The 19,933-nt window shown below is 45.7% G+C and overlaps 1 protein-coding gene across 11 annotated transcripts in view; it reads right to left on the bottom strand.

The window, feature by feature from the left end:
• Nucleotides 1-1,105: 1,105 nt before the first annotated feature.
• Nucleotides 1,106-19,933, bottom strand: part of PPP6R3 (protein phosphatase 6 regulatory subunit 3) — a 99,666-nt gene continuing 80,838 nt past the window's right edge. For all 11 annotated transcript variants that reach the window (XM_081152792.1, XM_081152794.1, XM_081152797.1 and 8 more), the window contains 6 exons: nt 17,031-17,152; nt 14,498-14,651; nt 13,131-13,237; nt 11,255-11,405; nt 5,764-5,883; nt 1,106-2,590 (listed from right to left, as the gene is read on the bottom strand). In XM_081152792.1, coding sequence (XP_081008918.1) covers nt 2,539-2,590; nt 5,764-5,883; nt 11,255-11,405; nt 13,131-13,237; nt 14,498-14,651; nt 17,031-17,152 — 706 coding nt within the window. In that variant the 3' untranslated portion in view covers nt 1,106-2,538. The remainder of the gene's footprint in view (nt 2,591-5,763; nt 5,884-11,254; nt 11,406-13,130; nt 13,238-14,497; nt 14,652-17,030; nt 17,153-19,933) is intronic.

Here is a 19,933-nt window from a genome sequence, read left to right as displayed (position 1 = left end):
CCACCAAGCCAAACCGGCCAGGGCAGGAGGGACCACATTTTAAACACCATTATGGAACAAGGGAGGGATTTTACCACCAGAGTTATTGGTAGAGCTGGAAGCCAACAAATACAGCCTGGGGAAGACTGCTCACGGAGCAGGCGAGCCAGGGGTCCAGACGAACCCCCTGAACGGGAGCGTGGCAATTCCCCTCACCAGAGGAGTGCGCCAAGTGCCGGGGGTGGGACGAGCCCGAGCCCGAGCCCATGGGCGGCGCACTCTGCTCAGGCCACCTGTCGTTCTGCACGGGGTCTGACACACAGCACGGGGGCTCGTGCCAGGACCTGTTACAGGTTGAGGGTGTCTCCCTCGTTACAGCCCCACACCCTGTCTGGCTATTGGAGCCCACACAATGCACAAGAGGTGGTTTCTAGAAATGAAGAATCAGGTTTTATTTTGTCGTTATTTTTCATACAGATTTTTTACTGCAGACATTGGTTAGTGTCGCAATTCAGTATGGCCAACACACAGAAACTGAAGTAGAAACTAGTGCGTGCGCGCCCGGTCTGGTCCTCGGGCTGGCACCCTCCAACCGCAACGTTCTTGCCGCCATTGTGTCCTTCCCCGCCATGTAAGGCAAGCACACAAAACATGGCCCCCAAGAAAACCCCCACGCGCGCTCAGCAGCAGGAGGGGAAACAAAACACTGTTACCTTGGGTGGGATGGCGATCCAACCAAATCCAAGCTGTAGGGGTAGCACATGCCACCCCGGAGCCAAGCCCTGGTGTCGCCAGCAAAGCTCTCCACCAGGTAAGACAAAAGCACGTCCATCCTTCGGCAGTCCCCGAGGTCCTGTGCCACGTAAGTCAACATCCTTGAGACAAGCGGGAGGAGCCCTGTCCTCTGGTGGTGCCAGGTGCCAGAGGGGACGTATGAGAGAGTCTTGGAAGAGGCGCCCACAACAGAAAGGGTTCCTGAGGCGGCGTGCAGAGGCCAAGAGCACCGCGTGCCCGCCCCAGGTACACTGCTGACTCCACTGTCCCTTAGTGCCTGGTCTGCCCAGTAAACCTCGGGAGGAGTTTCCACACCACTTAAAATGAAGAGTAAATAAGAAATAAGGCATCAGACATTTGATTCTTTTATTTCCATATGCAATGTAATGTTTAGGCACGTTGTTTGGGATGCTAGTCCTAAAAAAAAGTGTTGGCCATTTCTCAGAATATCCTTTTGGTTTTAAATACTGGTCAGGAAAAACAAACGATGTAAAAATAGGTGGATACTTTTCTATTACAGAAATGAAAAACTGATTTGCATCTAAAATTGCAAGAGGTGAAGTCATTTAACCCTTTCACCAGACGGCACGCAATATACAACATATTGCTTCAGCTGTTTGAGAAGGCTGTGATGTATTTTTATATTGACATAGAAAATTATAAATTACATTGAATTAGTATCCATAATCACTATATATATACATAAACCAGTTCTAAAAAAAATAGACTGGCTGAGAATTTACGAGTGAAAACCTCACAGGGCACAGGAAACAATTAACATGCTTAGGTGCCAGAATCTGATTTCTAGGTTCACACACTAGCCTTTAAAATGAACGTACTCTAATTCCATTAGCAGCACGAGCATTTTTCGGTGGACTTCCTAATATGATTCAGGTATATTAAATATGTAGATTGCTCTGAAATGTTCATTGGTGATGCCTGTTAACAAGGTAAATTTTGGTGAATGGGTTAAAAGGCAGATGAACTACCGAAACAAAACAAAAACAAAAAACAAAACCAAACCACAAGCCATGTACACTCCAAAAATTCTAGTGTTTCACCTGCAGGAATAATCATTTCAAGCAAACGAGACTTTAACAGAACATATGGCTTCACAATAACATCAGTTCATCAGCTAAGTTGCAGCAATAAATACTTCATCTCTACCGAGAGACTTACATTTTTTGATCCGTTTTAAACAATACAGAAAACAGTTACCAATCAAAAACTGGTTATAAAAAGAACAAGTATTTCTTATTCAAAATCACTTTTGTGAGTTAGAACAACCGAAATAACACTTAGAGGGCATTTTAATCCCACTACTTCCTCCTTGCCAACCTGGAAGAAAAATGAATTCAGAATTTTGTACAAGGTGAAAAAGGTATGAAAACTGCCTAATACTTTGGTCACACTAATAATTGTCAAATAGTTGTTTCAAATACAATAGCTCTGTGTACTCACTTTTATAAAACTATTCTTACAGCCATTTTAACTATAGTATTACCACTATTATTACATGGGTGGCAAGATCTTATTTCACAGGCTACCCATTATTTAGAACAATACAATATAAACATACGCAAAAATTCTTGGTATTTGTCAATGTGCAATATTTGTACATGTCTGAATTTCTCTGTACAATGTCTTAGCATCTAGAGTAGAAAGGTTGCTGGTCCTGATCCCGTGCAGAGTGAGGGCAGCAGGGGCACATAGCGGCCCCAGCTGAAGCCCCAGAGCCCTGAATGGTGCAGCCTGCAGTCCTCAGTCAGCAGCAGAGGTCACTCATCATACAGGGCCATTAACGGATGTGTCGCCTGGCACGCTTGGCTGGTCAGTCCTATGGAGTAAGAGACAAACATCTGAGGCACTTAGGCAGAAATGTGAGATGGAAAATTAACTTCATTTAGCTCCCCAAGGGTGGATGAGGTTTACTTTAACATTGTTTGGGCCATGCCTAGCACCAAGCCTGGCACTTCAGTTACATAATGAAACGCTTTGTAAATGAACTTATCTAAAGCTCCAGAAACACTAACTGAAGAGCACTGGAGCTTCAGTTACCCGGCATCAGCCAGGGCCGCAGACGAGCAGGCTCCGGGGGGGAAATCCCGCTCAGAGCTTAGCGCAGACCCAGGCTAGGCCAGTGCTTTCAAACTGCGGTTCCCAGAGCCTTCGGGCCATTTCCTCATCCCTCCTTCAGTACAGCCTTTTATCTCTTCCATATACTGGGATCCACATAAAATTTAACTTGAAAAACAGGAGTCTGCTACTAAGAAAGGGAACAAAAGAAAAAGCTTGTCAACAAGACCCACTACAAACAAAGATGTGCCCTGGAGTGCCTGGCCGGGTGGCTCAGTCAGAGCCTTGTCCCAATGGGCCAAGGTTGCGGGTTCGATCCCCAGTCAAGGCACATACAAGCAGTGACCAATGAATGTACAAGTGGAACAACAAATCCATGCGTTTGCCTGCCTCTTTCAAATCAATAAAAATAAGGTGTGCAATGCAGCACACATGCCCCCACAAATCAATGTGAGGTTTACGGTGAGGAGGAAGGAGGTGGGGCACTATATGGACAGAATCAGAAGGTGTGCCTGCCCTTCTGCCAAGGTGAAAACCTGAACATGTCAGGCACTCCAATGGTGTTGCCCTAACGTCCCCTAACAACCTATAGTTGGGGAAGAAGGACGCTTAGAGGCCAAACTGGGAAGCACACAAGTACCTCTAAGCTAGCATCAAAACTTACAAACAAGGCTTTCAGGTACCTGCTGGTTGTAACAGAGCCAACATGCCAGCTCCACACATAAACATACTAATTATACTTGATGCTCAGGTCCCACTCACTGTATCAGAAACACAGGAACCGTGAGTTCTGGAAGCAGACATAACTGGCCACATCTCCCTTCACCACTGACAAGCTGTGTGACCTTACGTTAATTTCTTAACCTCTCAGTTCAGTTTTCTCCCCCTGTAAAAGGGGGACAATAATCCCCATATAAGGGTTCATGAGTATACAATGTGTGCCAAGTGCTCAGCATGCCAGTGGGCACACAGGTGTTGGACACACTGGCGAAGAGTGAAAAAAATAAAGCCTGTGGCCCCACAAGTCTTCATGGGCAACAGTGCACGCCTGTCAATGTTCAGCTGTGCCAGGAGCCACACTGGGGAAGACTGCACACGAAGTCTAAGTGGCTCGCTGTCTCCAACACTGCCATAACTGCTTTAAGAACACGTGTGACTCATCAGAAAACTTACCCTGTCCCTGCCGTGGCAGCAGCTCAAATGTCACCTTCTCAGAGGCCTTGCCCCCCACCCTCCCATTTATTCTTCATCCGCACCTTTTCTACGCATCCCCATGCTGCCTGTTTTGCTACTGCTCTCTCCTCAGGCCTAGACCAGCAGTTGCCATGCTGAGCCGTGTGCTGAAAGGATGGAAGGACAAACGCCACATGGACACAGGGGTGTCACTTCTTCCACTGGCTCACCTGGCATTTCCTCCACCACCTCAGCCCTGCAGGTGGGAGGCGGGGCTCTTCATACCAGGTGGCCCTCAGCAGGGAGGAGCACGTGGGTTTCCCGAAGCAAACAGAAGCAAAGAAGTCTGCACCCCCGAGAGCCAGGGAAACATGCCCACAGCTCGTGCCTCTCAGGTCAGAGGAGCCACAACCAGACTCCCGAAGCAACTATCCAACTGGGACAGACTGGATTATCCTGCCTTCTAGGCAGGTCTCAAAATAAAGGAAACTTGTAAGTAGAAACCAGACGCATGACAACTGATTAGGAATCAGACCTATGAAGGGGCTTTATAAAAAACATACACGAAAACCCAGGCAAAAAAAAGTGACTTGCCCAAACCCTTAGAAGCACAGCTGGGGCTGGATTCCCCACAGCTGGAGCATCAACCTGCCTCTTCCTCCCAAAGCCTGCAGTAAAGCCAACATGCCAAAACAGTTCTCATTGTTTTATAAACAGAATATATGTATTTTTAAAATCACATTCATTCTGGCTGTAATTTTCATGAGAGAAACAAAGGCAGAGCTTGCTACACTAAGGTTGTTTGCAGATCAGTGGACAGAGTGCGCCCCCTGCTGGCCCCGCTGGTTATGCTAACCCTAAAACGCCTAGAAAATTGGGGAGGGAGGGTTGGCAAGGGGGAAAGTCTAACTTCTCTGAAATGACCTTAAAGGTTACTTTATTCCTTAGGGAAGGAATATTCAGACTTAGAAATATTTAATCAGAGAAGTTAACTCTGGGAAGTGCTGAGCAAAGTCTCTGTGGTCCCAGGACAAGTCTTCATCCTCTGGCAGGAGCTCCAGGCCACTCTTGATCAGCCCTTGAGGCTGTGTGGTCGCACCGGGACTCTGGCCTGGCCTATCCCTTCAGACCCTGGCTCAGCCTAAGCAAAAGGTGCCCAGAAAGAAAATCTGGTAGTGGGATTTCCACACTTGGAGATAAATATTTTGCAAAAACTAAACCAAATGCAATCATCAGAGTGGAGAATATTTAGCTCCACATACAAAAGGGTCTCCAGGAAGGTTCTCCATGCATGTCACATGGGCACATCCATGGGAAAACGGGCACCAGGAGCCGTTCCTGCCTGGTGGCTGCATGACTCTACAGGGCCAGTGGCTGTCATGACCAATGGAATCCAATCCTGGACGGGGCTCAGGCAGTCTCAACTTAGCGCCTCATCAAAAAACCCCAAAAACCTGTGTGTGTAATGCCAGCATGAGACCCTTCTGTTCCTGAAATTTTGTAAAGAGCCAGTGATGTTACTGTATCTCCAAAAACAGTCCGCCTTTGGCTTCTGGGGTAAGGAGACAAACTGTTATTTCTAAGTTCTGCGCTCAGTCACCCTGATTCCATAAGGCCTGAGAAAATGGTACTCTGTCACTGATGCTCCAGGACCATTGTAATGACTCCCCCCACCCAGCCCACTCCCAGGTGCCAACGTCCCCCCCAGCACCCAGGAGACAACAGCAGTGGCCAGGGCAGGGCCTAGGAAGTGGGTGTTACCTCTGCTCGGAACTACTGCTGGGGGGCCGGGGGGCCGCAGATTTCGCCTGGGCCGGCTCGGGGCTCTCCTCCACACCTTTGCAAGCAGCATCTTGAGAGGTAGACAGTTTTCCTTCCTCGCTGTGGGAAAGAGGAGGAGAGGCAGCATTAGAGCCCTGAGGTGCCAGCGCCCAGTGGAGGACTAGGGCACATGCAATGGTTCTGGAGTCATGACTGCCATGGAGTCAAGCCCTGGGGCTGAGCATGCGCAGGTGAGGGAGACGGGCACGGACAGTGATTGGGGAAACCACAGGAGGAAGGATCACGCAGGAGGAAACTCAAAGGGTCGATGTGATGCAGCTGTGTTGATAAGAACGGCCCCCATGATTTACATACCGATAGGATTTCAACACTCTGACGCCAAGTGTGCAAAACAGAAAAGAAATGTACAAGAGTTTCAGAACACTCCTATAATGAGGGGTGGGGCTAATATGTCCACGACTGCGCATAAGCAAATCTGCAGACTCGGTGGAGGTGTCAAATGAACCTGTTTGAAGGAACGAGTCTTTAGTTAAGCATTTTGCTTTTCGGGCTGAGCCCACCATTTAAACAGCCCATAGGACAGACCCTGTCAGCTTGCTGGCTGAGGTCAGGGGAGCAGAGTTCCACGGCGCCTGAACTTCTTCAGCTGCTCTCCAGGAGTGCAAACACCCTAAGGGAAGAAAGCCGAGAACTGCGGCCAGAAAAGGCAGAAACCCCCAGTGAGGTCAGAGGGCTTGGGGAAGTGGAACACGGAAGGTTTTTCCCCCTCGATGGCTCTTGGTGAAGAAAGACAAGCAGCACTTTCAACTGTTTGTGGGCTAAAATTTCAGACTTTTACCTATTCTGTCTGGATTTCCATTTTGACACAATCAAGATGGCACTAACATGAGGTAAAAGCAGCTGGAGGTTCCCTTTGGGAAGGTTCAGCATTCTCAGAGCTGGGCCCGGTCTTGGATTTGCTTATGAAAAGCCTAATTTTAGGATGACTTCTTGGGTGGCTTTCAGGTGGGTCTGGGAAATTTGTGAGGAGGAAAATGAACTAAGGTCTAAAGATGTGCTGACAACCTGACCTGCCTGGTTCATTACTCATCCTACTCTTGTTACATACATACAGGATGGGTCAAAAGGAGGTTTCCAGTTGTTCATATGGAAAATAATACAAGAGTAAGTTAATAACACAACACACTCTTTTGTGTACTCACAACTGGAAACCTCCTTTGCCCCACCCTGTACTTCATTCCTGTAAAATGCAGTCAACTCAGATGTGTTTTGAGTCACATAACTGGCACCGAACTGTACACCCCCATGTATCATCTCTGTGATGAGCACGCTTTGGAAGGCCCATCTCTCCCTGCACACACAGTGCCCCCCAAGGCGTGCAACTCCAGTTCTACCTGCTTCTGGCAGCGACCAGTACCGAATCGCCCTCCGCCACCTCCACGCCTATGTACAGCAGGGCAACACATGCCACCATGCAGGGCTGCAGGGGACTGCAGGCATTTCTCAGCCGTGGGAAGGCAGCCATCCTCCCATCCACAGGGAAGTCCAGTCTGCATTCCCCCGAGCAGGGCGATGGGGCTGCTGTAGCCCCCCGAGTCCGCCAGCACTCGGCACTGTCCACACACGCCTGCCAGGCTCCGAGAGGCGTCAGGTGACGACAGCCTTCTGAGCATCTCTTGATTTTTAGCCCTTTTGGATTTCCTTGTCTGTAAACTGTCTACTGATATCTTTTGCCCATTTTCTGATTTGGGCTTTCTATCTTTTCCTTACTGGTTTATAGGAATTGAATAGTAAATGTTAGTTTCTTATTGATTTAGATACTGTAAGCTTTATCCCCCTTGATTTGCCATCTGCCTCTTAACTTTGTCTACAGTTTATCAGCCAGAAATTCTTAACATTGATGCAATCCAAGTATACCCTTCGCATTATGGTTTATGCTTTGGAATGTTTTCTTGTTTTGTTTTTAAAAAGAAAGTCCTTTTCTGCAGTAGGCCAGAAAGATGCACTGCATTTTCTTCTAACTACCACAGACTTTGGCCACATCACTTAACTCCAGTTTCATTGTCCTCAACTGGAGAGTGGGAGGACACCACAGTACTTACCTTCTCCGGGTCTTAAAAAGGGAAGTAAATGAACAGTTAATACATGGGAGCCGTTTTAGACAACTGTGCCAGGCACGTGGAAAGTGAAAGCACCACACATAGGCTCCCATCTCAAACACTGATCTTCAACCCACCAGGACCTGCCTTCAGAATGGAGGTCAGGGAGGCTCCGATTTCACTGGTCCCCGGTCCCCATTTGCCCCAAGCCATCCCTGCTGTTACTGGGCTCTCTCCCCAATCACACTGGCCCCTCACCTATTTGTGTGCTAATATCACAGTTTTAATTACTGTGACTCTGCAGCATGACTGAATATCTGCCACGGCAAGTCTCTTATTTCATCTTCCTTACGATTCTCTAAGCAATTTGGAAGCCTTTTTATTATTCCAGATATTTCAGAGTATGTTTATCAAGTGCCTTTTAAAATCCCAACTAAGCCCAGCCAAGCGTGGCTCAGCGGTTGAGCATCAACCTAGGATCCAGGTGCTCGGGGTTCGATTCCTGATCAGGGCACATGACTGGCAGGCTCGATCCCCTGTTAGGGGCGTGCAGGAAGCAGCCGATCAATGACTCTCTCATCATTGATATCTCTCTCTCTCTCTCTCCCCCTCTTCTTTCCTCTCTCTGAAATCAAAGATATATTAAAAAATTTTTTTTTTTAATAAAAAAAAATAAAATCCCAACTAAAACTCTGAGTGAAACTGCAGTAAACATAAAGATGGATTTGATAAAGTGGGAGTATTTGTAACCCTGAGCTGGCCCATCACAGAATAAATGGGCCTCCACTTGTCCAGATCTTCTGGGGCCTCTTTAATTGGCACTTCCAAGTTTTCTCTCTCTCTCTCTATATATATATGGGTAAACATAATTCCTAAATAATTTATAGTTTGATGTATCTTGTGACAGGTACTTTGTCTTTTACTATACTCCTAGTTGCTTATTGCTGATGCACAGAAATGGTATTGATTTTTAAAAGTGACCTCTTACCCAGGAGCTTTGCTAAACTTTTATTCGATAACAATCATTATCATCTGCAAATAAGTCTTAGCACATCCTGTCTAACCTTACCTCTATTTCTTTTTCTTCAGAAATATCAAATAATGTTCTTTCAGTCTATTAAAAGAAGGTGAATCACACTGACAGATTTTCTAACGTTGAACCAACCTTGCATTCCAGGAATAAACTCTGATCATTATGAATTAATTTTAATACGCTGTTGGATTTAGTGAGCAAATACTATAGATAGGATTTCTGCATTTAGATTGCTTGTAAGGAACATGAGTTGGTCATTTTCTGTAAGTATCCTTACCTGGTTTTGGAATTAAGATTTCATTACCTTATAAAGATTGAGGCAGTTTTTGCGTTTTCTATTTTTTGTAACAACGTAAGACAGAAACCAGCAGACTCCAGTGCACGAAACCGCGCTGTGTCACTGCTGTAACTGCCCCGCACCCCGCCAACCTGTGACCCTGCTACAGAGTCGGTATGCTTTCACTTCCCCCACAGGTAATGGCATGTTTGTACCTTGTCCACTTAAACAGACTGCTTCTCTCTTTTTTACTGATATTAGGTTCTTCCTTTATCCTACTACTATTTCTTTGCTGGGTATGGCTTGTCTTTCCAATTTATCCCATCTTTCCCTTTATGGCTTGGCTTTTTTTTTTTTAGTTATAAAGTCCTTTACCTCCAAAGCTAAAGATACCCTCTCATGCTGTCTTCTGAAAGCTGTAGGTGTACCTTTCATGTTTATGTTATCTTTTTTCTCCAAAATGGATCATTATTATCATTAGTCCATTTTTTCTTGCTGAACTGTAATGTCATTCACTCTAACATGTATCAGGTCCATTTAAGTGTAGAGGGTCAATGTGTAGGTAACTCTGGGCCAATGCCGCATCATCTCAATAACAGATTTAATAAGAAGCATTGATACCTCATCTGGTGAAGCCTCCTCACTTTATTCTTCAAAATGATCTTGGTTGTTCTTGGCTCTCTTTGGCCTTCTTTATAAATCTCACAATCAATCTCTCATTTTCCATGAAAAACTCCACTGGGATTTTGATGAGAAACACATTCCTTTTCTAGATTAATTTTAAACAAAACTCCAGAGATATCTTCCCATTAACAAACATGGCATATCTCCCTATTTAGTGAGACCTTTATTGTATCTTTCAATCTTAGTTATCTTATAGGACACGTTTAAATTTTAATTAAAAAGGGGGGACACCTGTAGGACATCATGTATTGGGACACAGCATGCAACTAATTTGTGTATCTAGTAAATTTGGCTAGCAGTTCTAATACTTGTCTATAGATTCAATTACTTGTCATAATCTACAAACAATAATTTTATTTCTTTCAAATCCTTATTCCTTTATTTTTATTTTATGCTCCTTTTGCTAAGACCATCAGCACGGTGCTCAAGAGCAGCAGTAACTGCAGGTCCAATTGTCTGGGCCATGCCTTTGAAGGGGGTCTGTCTAAGGCTCCCTGTTAAGATAAAGTCCTGCTGTGGATTCTTAGTGGACACCATTATCAGTTTCAGGTAGCCGTTTTCTATGCCTAGGCTGCTAAAAAGTCATGAATTATTTTGATTTTTATCAAATGCTTTTCTCTATCTACTGAAGGTCCAAGTGGTTTTTATCATTTTCTCTCTGTGAATTACCTTAATGATATTTACAATGTCACAACATCCTCACATTCATGAGATATATCCTTACATGACTTAAAACATGGCTGGATTTGGTGTGCTAGCTTCTAAGTTTTGTGCATATATGCCCACGCATGAAATTAGCCTACCATTCATTTCCCCCTTTCATGCCGTCTGTTTTGCCGTGACCTCACAATGGGTTGGGGAGTATCCCCTCCTGTGAGTTGAAATGCTCTGCATAACATGGAGACCAAAGCTCTAAGCACTGTTTTAACTGCAGCCTGCAAGTTTATATAAGTTTTTTCATACTCTTTTTTTTTAAAGCTATCATCATTTTGCTACTGAATTCTAAGGACTGCATGATGTTTGAAAAAATGATCAGTGTGATATTTGGTTGTGATGGGCTGAGCTTTGTAGCTTGTATACAAGTCAATTTCTACTATGACTAAAAATCTGCCAATTCTTTATACTCATGTATTTTGAATCTGCTAGACTTAAACTACAGGGAACAGGCAGAGACACTTAGGGACCCAAACGTTTTTTTCCCCCCCAGGAATCCAAACTTTTCATCTCTTAAATTTACTGAGTTTACCGGAGATATTAGACAGTAGGCTAAGGTCTGAACACACATTTGAATCAAATTAAAGACATTAATATTTGAGGTTTCTCCCCATCATCCTCCCAACAACCTGAAGCTGCCAGTACGATCTCACCCCCGGTTACCTTTTGAAGACCGCAGTTTCTGTCTTGGCATCTACAGTGAGGCTGAGAGTTTCCTTCATGCCGCCATTCATCACCGTCTCAGTTACCTTGCCTGTACTTTCTGCATCTTCCTCTCCGTCAGAGCTGGCTTCCATGGCCACACTGCCTGGCACTGAACAAACAAACACACAACACACAGCTGATGGTCACCCACACCAAAACCAAACAAGAACTGTCACCCCTCTTCTTTGCAGATCTGTCCAACCAATGTGACATCTCCACCCAAAGAAGAGTGTGATGGTTTGCCTGTTGTGGCGTGGGCCAATTCTGGATGGGCACCGGCCTCTTCACAATGCCCGCTGGAGAAACGTTCCATGGGTTTACTTCAGCACAGGACCAGCGAGTCCTCGCAGCCCTCCAAGCTGTGTCTGCCTACACACCCAACTTTCCCCAGCAGACCCTGCTGTTCCTAATGCTCTCCAGCCCACAGCTCAGGGCAGAGGAGGCAGGATGGATTCTACCTCCCCTACTTCCACCCACAGGACACACTCACAGTGCTGCCACGGCCTGTCCTCATCTCTTTCAGTTGTCCCACTAGGGTCCTATCCTTTTTTTCAAATTCCTTACTGTGGTTCCTTGTGGATGATTTCTTTTTTGTGTAATAGGGAGCCATCTGGTCTACTGGTTATAAGCTTGGGCTCTATAGTCAGATTTCCTGAATTCTAAGCCCAGCCTCACCACTGACTAGCTATATAACCCTGGGTAAGGCACCTCACTTGTTCGTGAAGCTTTTTTTTTTCTTTTTTAAAAAAAATCTTTATTGATTTCAGAGAGAGGAAGGGAGAGGGGGATAGACAGATAAAAGCATCAATGAAGAGAGTCATTGATCAGCTGCCTCCTGCATGCCCCTAACTGGCCATCGAGCCTGAAACCCAGGCATGTGCGCTGACCAGGAATCGAACCCAATCTCCTGCAATCTCTTGGATTAGGTTGATGCTCAACTGCTGAATCACACCAGCTGGGCCGTACCTGAAGTTCTTAACCACAACATGGGGAATAACTGAACCCACCCATAGAACTGTTGAGGGACAAAGTGAGGTCATGTATACAAAATGTTTAATAGAATGACAATGAAACCAATATTAGTACTGGTTTTATTACTTTCCCTGCCCCTTGATCCCTGTGCCCTCTACTGTATCCTCACCGCTTTCTCTAAGGACTGACTTCTTTGTTCCCTCCACATGCTACAGATTTCCCCTCACATCCCCTTCACCAACCTCCTCCCTCTCCCCCACCTCCCAAAGTCCTGTCCTTCATGCTGAAAACAGTTCAGGGCCCACGCTAGAAACGACGTGCACATTTTGAATACCAGGACAACCCAGGGGTACCCCGACCATTCTCTCTGTTCATGAAGGCGAGAGGGAAATAGCCTCACAGCCTGAGACACACCCAGACACACACATGCTCCTGCAAAGTAAATCCCAAGGGACAAAGAACAGGGTGCTGACTGGGCTTGGAAGGCACATTAATTCAGGTCCTATTCCTCCAGGGACTACAGGCTGAGACCTTCCACCTTTTGGGGCCTGTCTCCTTTTCTGCACATTACGGGACTGAGTGGCTGAGTGCTCAGGGTCCTTACTCCCTCTAGGATCGACATGCTATGGTTCCAGAGCAAACGCACGATGTCTTTTCTCCAGCTGCCCTGTGGACATGAGACCCACCATTTTCCTGGCTCCTTTGAGCTCTTGAGCCTGAGAGTGGACAGTCAAGTGTGGTTTTATAAACCTGCTACATGGATAAAGATACCTTTTCAGATCTAGAAAAGTTAAGCGCCATTAAAGCCTGAACAACCACAAAGTGATGGCCTGCGGGCCGTGCCCTGGCTCTCTGCACCCACCTTCGGGCTGCACGGCCAGTGCGGCAACACTGGGAGTCAGAGGGTCCATCGGTTCAGTGCTAGTTTCCATTTCCACTGGAGAATTACTCCTCAAAGATTCTTTTGTACTTTTAGAAAAGAGAAAATTCATAGGTTAGCAGTGGGTAATAGCCCCCCATTACCATTATTCACAAGAAAACCTTTGAAAATCAGTTCTGCTTCGCTGGGAAGGCACCAGCAGTTGGTTACAGACCCCCAGGACACTCAGATCTACGTGTGGGACGCAAACATCCGTTCTCAGCAGGGCAGAAAGCAAGGACTTCTCCCAGGTTCCTAGCAGCCCCAGCCTCTCACTTCCCCACAATCACAGCTCCCAGGGCAGGGACAACGGCACACACTGCGCAGTATCAAGAGCATCTCCGTGTCAGTCTACAAAAGCCCTGACTTATGGAGAGCCAAACTGCCGGAGGGCCCGGCCCTCTTAGAACACTGACCAAGAAAACTCGAGCTGTGTACAGGAGGAAGGGAAGCAAGCCGCTTCAACAACGTTCTCAGGTAACCAAGGGCTGGTATGGTCCAGTTAGAAAAAGAGAGAAAAGCAAAAGGTGGAAACATGACTAGAGTCAAGATGGTGAAATAATTCATATTTTGGAGACATTTTCCACCAATCTTATTTATTTCTGAAGAGCAGCTTGCTTACTGCTACTATTAGAGTTGCTATAAAGCAACGTGGGTTTTAGCCTACTCTTTGGTTTGTCTAAGATGGTAACTGCTCACTCATCTTTTCATAGAAAAAATAAAACATTCTGCAAATCAAACTAAGTCTAAAGAGATGCAAAATCCATGGTGAATACTCAAATGCCGACAATACTGTTCAGGAAAATTACGAAATGGGCGGTTGCTGTCATCGAGAATAAAAGTAAGACTGACAGCCTACATGCCACACCCAGTAACTTATAGTACTAGATGAGCTACATGTGGGAGATAAGTCCACAGTATTAAACTCAAGACACAGGAGGTTCTGTCAGATCCCTAGCTTCTCATGACTCTCTCCTCAGTCCTGTCCTGACAGCTGGGGGGGGGCCACAGCAGGCCTGGGAGATGCCATCTTCATCAGCAGCCCTTCCACTAGCTCCCTGGGGCCAGGTCTTCCCAGGCTGCAGGTGTAGGACCTACTCCTCTCTCCCTCAGCTCACCCTTGGTGAAAGGAAGGAGGGTGGAGACTGTTGTTCTGGTACCTCGGAGCTGTGTCAATATCTCCCCCATGCTGATTTTCAGTCTTGTTTAAGGGACTTGGGAGTAAGTCAGGGTGACAAACGGTGCCAACGGCAAGCACACACCACCCGTTCTCCTGTGGAAAGGTGTGGAGAGCTGGCGCGCATGCTCACCTCAGGGAGGACGTGAACTCTGAGAAAGAGGCCCAGCCCGTCTCTTTCGCTGGCATCGGCTCCTCTGTGCTCCAGACATCAGAGCCCACGGAGTCTAAGGGAGCACCGTGGGTTGTCTCCATGGGGACATCAAAGTTGGCTGACCAGTTGGGTGCTAAAGAGGGGAGGAATTTCACTTTGAGGACACTTCAGTAGTTAATATAACACAAGGTATTTTTCAAAAACAGATTCACAATGACTGAAAAAGATGGGGGTGTGGGAAAAAGGTATCCCTTCTCCCACAATCACTGGGTAGGAGCAGAGAGCACTATCACCTGGAGGGCAGCCTTACAGTATCCGTCCTATCACACACTGCAGTGCCCTCTGATCCTTAGCAATTCCCCTAAGATTTTTTCCCCAGTAGAATATCACACAAAGATGCAAAGCTACCCATGAAAGAATATACTAACGTTAACGTCTTAGTTTTATCAAATTTCCCAAGGTCATATTAACATTGGGAAGGAAGGTGGGTGAAGGAAGCTACTCCCTGGAAAATCTTTGCAACTTTTCTGTAAATCTAAAATTATTCTAAAATAAAACGTTTGTTAAAAGTAAAAGAATATGTTGCTAATTCAACTGCAGTAAATGGGAAACAACCTTAACGCTTCCCTGTCTGCAACTGGCCTACTTCAGCCCTTAAGGGACTCCCAGCAGTCTCCCGTGGCCAGCCTCCTGTGGCTAATCTCCTATAGTTAGCAGGGACACCAGGAAGGATTCCTGGGATGCAATAAGCAATGTATTTGGTCCCCCTCCCCCACTCCAATCTCTGAAATGAGCTGACTGGTGGGTGGGGGCTCCTGGACCACCTGAGGAGGGGGCTGGTTGCCAGGGAAACCAACCTTGTAGGAGGGAAGAGGGGCTGGAAGTTGAGCTCATCATTAGCGGCCATGATTTAATCAGTTATGCCTACTTCATGGAGCCCCTATAAAAACCCCAGGTATAGGGTCAGAGCTCCTGGGTGAGCCCTGACAAACTGCACGGGGCCAGAAGCTCCTGTGCTCAGGGCCCTTCCAGACTGTCTTATTCATCTCTTCATTGGCTGTCCGTGTGCATCCTTTAAAATAGCCTTGGTGATAAGCTGGTAACAGTAGTCAAGGGCTCTTGTGAGTTCTGTGAGCTGTTTTAGCAAATAATGGAGCCCAAGAGGTCATGAAACTCCTGATTTACAGCAGGCTGGCTGGAAGTACCGGAGGCCCAGCCTTCTGATTGGCATCTGAAGTGGGGGAGGGCTGTAGAAGCAAGCCCTTCCCCTATGAAAGCCCAGCCAACTCCAGGTGGACAGTATCTGAATGGAACTGCAGGGCCCCAGCTGGCATTGGAGCCTTGGTCTGAGTGGGAAAAGCCCACCAGCTGGTGTCAGAAGTGAAGCTGTGAGAGCAGAGAGAGGTTTTGTTGTCTATTTTCTAACTCCTACAGACATGGGCTGATTTCAGAGGTGGGAGGTAGGGATGGCGGGATCTGCATGGAGCATCTGATTCCTGTCTGCAGTGCCTCTCACGATGACACCTGCCTGCCAAGTTTGGATCTGACTTGCAAGTCTGTTTAAATGTCACCTCCTCAGAGATGTGTCCCTTCAGCTGACATGAGGCCTGTAATTTGTGCTCAGTGCACCCCAAGCTTCCCCTTCCCAGCACTTATGCTGACTCCCCAATCCTCACTGGACACAACTGGGTGTGGAAACCCCTGCTCTCTCTCGGGGCTATTTCCTATCACACTGGGGACTCCAGGCTGTATGGAAGGATGCTAGCCTAGGGAATTTGCCAGCCATTTGGAAGATTATCCTTGAGAAAAAAGACTGAGAAGTACCTGTGTACAACAGAGAAGTCCAGTTCTAAAGACCTTCCTGTGACTTTGGGCAAGTTCTTTCACTTCCCCAACCTAGGTTTCCTCATATGTTTAATTCCGGCAGGGACCCCACTCACTGAGTTTCACTGAGGATGCAGTGAGGGCCTGCACATCGTAGGTGCTGAATTGGGGTCTGCTCTGTGCTTCCTGCCCCTCAGTCTGTATGAGTGGGCAGGGCTGCACTGACACCAAGGGATGATACTGAATGCTTGGAAATCTCACGTGAAACGCTTAGAAGGTTAACAGTATTTTTAACAGGCCAGCTAATGCAAGTCTTCTCATCAAGTAGCAGGACATAAATAAGGGAGTTTCAGGGTTGCAGGATTACAAATAAACTCTGAAAAGCCCATTTAAATCTGTTTAAGCTTTAAGGTGTTTCCTCTGGCTCAGTGCATTCATGATTCTATGAATCACAACACCGCCTCATCTTGCCACAGCTGCAGGGTCTCCCCCTTGGCACCAGCACCCAGAGGTCACAGTGTGCCCTGTCCCCTAGGCAGGCTCACACAGGGTTTCCACACAGAGAGGAGAAGAGGAGCCACCATCAGAGGTGTGACCTGCTCCTTCCCTCAGGCCCCATCAAAAGACAACATGTTTTAAGGACTGTCCCAACACAAAGCAGCACACATGGGAGAGCAAGGCAACTCACGCTCGCTGAGGTCCACCTCCATCTTGTCCTCCGTGTTGGCGCTACTGGAGTCAAACAAGTCTTGTTTGGTTCCGTCTTCTTCCTCAGAGTCTGTGCTTTCCTCACTGTCTGTACTCCCCGAGCTAAGAAAAAAGGGACCGGAATAGTTAATGCTGCGTATGGGCCACCAGCTAAACCCAGAAAATTCTACAGGTCACCTGACAACAGAAAAGAGCCTGGCACTTAACTGGAACTTGCCTGTCTAATGTCATTTCATCAGGACTCTGCTCTGTGAGCACACTGCCTAATCCTTTACTCAAAGATCTAGACCAAGACCTAAGGCTGCCTTCCAACAGGTATGCAGAGGTGGCTAGTGGTGGTGCCAACCTGCCTATTCCTAATGACCAAGGATACTGAACTCCTTCTCCCTGCTGCTTTTCTGAAGATTTTTCTCATCTTCAGTGAGCGTGAAAACTGGGTTACTGTCGTCTTTCTCATGATAGTTCTGAGAGTTCTCCACAGCCTCTCCTACAAGTCCTTTACCAGACATGTGACTCGCCATGTTTCCTCCTAGCATATGCTCTGGCCTTTCATTCTCTTAATAGTGTACTTTGAAGGGTAGAAGTGTATAATTTTGATAAATTTAAACTCACTAAAATTTTTTTTATGTATAGTGTTTTTGGTATTTTATCTTACAAATCTTGCCCTGTGTGGCTCAGTGGTTGAGCATAGGCCTATGATCCAGCAAACCTCAGTTCAATTCCTGGTCAGGGCACATGCCTGGGGTGTGGGCATGACCCCCAGCAGGGGACGTGCAGGAGGCAGCCAATCAATGACTCTCATCACTGATGTTTCCATCTCTCTCTGAAATCAAGACATATTAAAAATAAAATTTAAAAAAATCTTTGCTTAACCCAAGGTTATGACGGGTTTCTAGCATAAGTTTTATAGTTTTACATCTAGGTCTATGACCCATTTTGAGTTCCTGTGTATGTGTGGTAAGAGGTATGCACTGAGCTGATTTTTTTGCATGCACATACGCAACTGTTCCAGCACTATTTATTCCAAAGTCTATCCTTGCTCCACCGAATTGTTTTACCATCTTCACCAAAAATCAGTTGTTAATGTACCTATTTATGGGCTCCATTCTGTCCCCCAATCTAGTCCCTGTCCTGGCAGTCACACTGTCTTAATTACTTGAGCTCAGGTTATGCTGGCCTCCAATTCTGTCCTGTATGAAAGCTGTTTGGGCTATTCCAAGTCCTTTGTATTTTCACATGAATTTAAGAATCAACTTGTCAACAGCTAACAAAAACTTATGATTTTGTTTGGGGTTGCACTGAATCTAGACCAATCTGGGTAGAACTGGATTCTTAACTGTACTGAGTCTTCCAACTTATAAACACACATCCTTTATCAAGTCTTGGTGTCTCTCAGCTGTTTTGTAATTTTCAGCGTGCAGGTCTTCCACATCTCTTGCCAGGTTTATCCCTAAGCTTTTAATACTTTGGTGCTACTACGAATGGCATTGTGTAGTTATTTCTATTCTAACTGTCTGTCTATGGCAGTATACCGAAATACAACTGTATTGACTTTGTACTGGGCGATCTTGCTAGACACTTAATTGTTCAAGTAGTTTTTTTGTAGATTCCAATTAACTTTCTACATTGGCAGGCATGCTATTTGCGAATAAAGATAGTTTTATTTCTCCTTTCCAACCTAGGTGTGCCTTTTATTTCTTTTTCTTGACTTACTGCACTGGCTAGAACCTCCAGCACAATAGTGAAAAGCAGTGGTGAGTGTAGTTTATTCCTGACCTTGAGGGGAAATCATCTGGTGTTTTACCATTATGAATGATGCTAACTGTAGGTTTACCTAGAAGCTTTAATCAGGTTGAAGAAATTCCCTTCTATCTCCAGTTTGCTGAGAATTCTTAGAAATAGATGCTGGATTCAGCCACATGCTTACTGACTTTAAAATGTTAAACCAAACCAACTCAGTATCCTGGAATAAACCTTACTTGGCCCTAATATATTACTGTTGCATGTATTTGCTAAAGTTTTAAAAGGATTTTTTGGCTTTGGCTGGTGTGTTTCAGTTGGTTGGAGCATCATCCTGTACACCAAAAGGTTGTGGGTTCGATTTCCAGTTGGGGCGCTTATGTGAGGCAACCAGTCAGTATTTCTCACATCAATGTTTTTTTCTCTCTCTCCCCCCATCCTCTCTAAAATCAGCAAACATATCCTTGGGTAAAGATTAAATATATATATGGAGTTTTTGCATCTATGTTCACGAGAATAATTGGTCACTTTTCTTGTAATGTAGTGTAGTACCAGCTTCTGGTATCAGGCTGTGCTAATGTGGCAGCATAGAATGAGGCAGGTACGATGGCCTCCTTTCAACTTTTTGGAAGCTTCTGTATAGAACTGGTATAATTTCTTCCTGAAATGTTTGCCAGAATTCACCAGAAATGTCTGTAACAGACACAGGACTATTCAGGTTATCTTTTTCGCTTGAGTTTTGGTAGTTTGTATCTTTCAAAGATTATCTTAGTTGCCAGAGTAACCGTCCTAGAGCTGTTTGTAAGTATCCTTTTAGTGAGTATCTGTGGGGGTCTGTCATGATGTCACCTCTCTCATTCCTAATATTAGTAATGTGTATGTTCTTTTTTCTTAATCATTCTGTCTAGAGGTATAACAATTTAATTAATCTTCTCAAAGAACAACTTTTGATTATAATGACCTTCTCTATTGTTTTTCTGGTTTGCATTCTAGTTTCTTAAGGTGGAAGCTGAGGTTATTGACTTGAGATGCTGCTGCTTTTTAAAAATAATCAGTTAGGACTAAAAATGATACTTTAAAGTATTGTTTAACTGCACCCTCCAAATTCTGACATGCTGTTTTTATTTTTTTTCAATTAAAAAT

The sequence above is a fragment of the Miniopterus schreibersii genome, assembly GCF_964146895.1.
Source record: "Miniopterus schreibersii genome assembly, chromosome: 12".
NCBI classification, from domain to species: Eukaryota; Metazoa; Chordata; class Mammalia; order Chiroptera; family Miniopteridae; genus Miniopterus; species Miniopterus schreibersii.
This window is presented reverse-complemented; position numbering and strand designations above follow the sequence as displayed.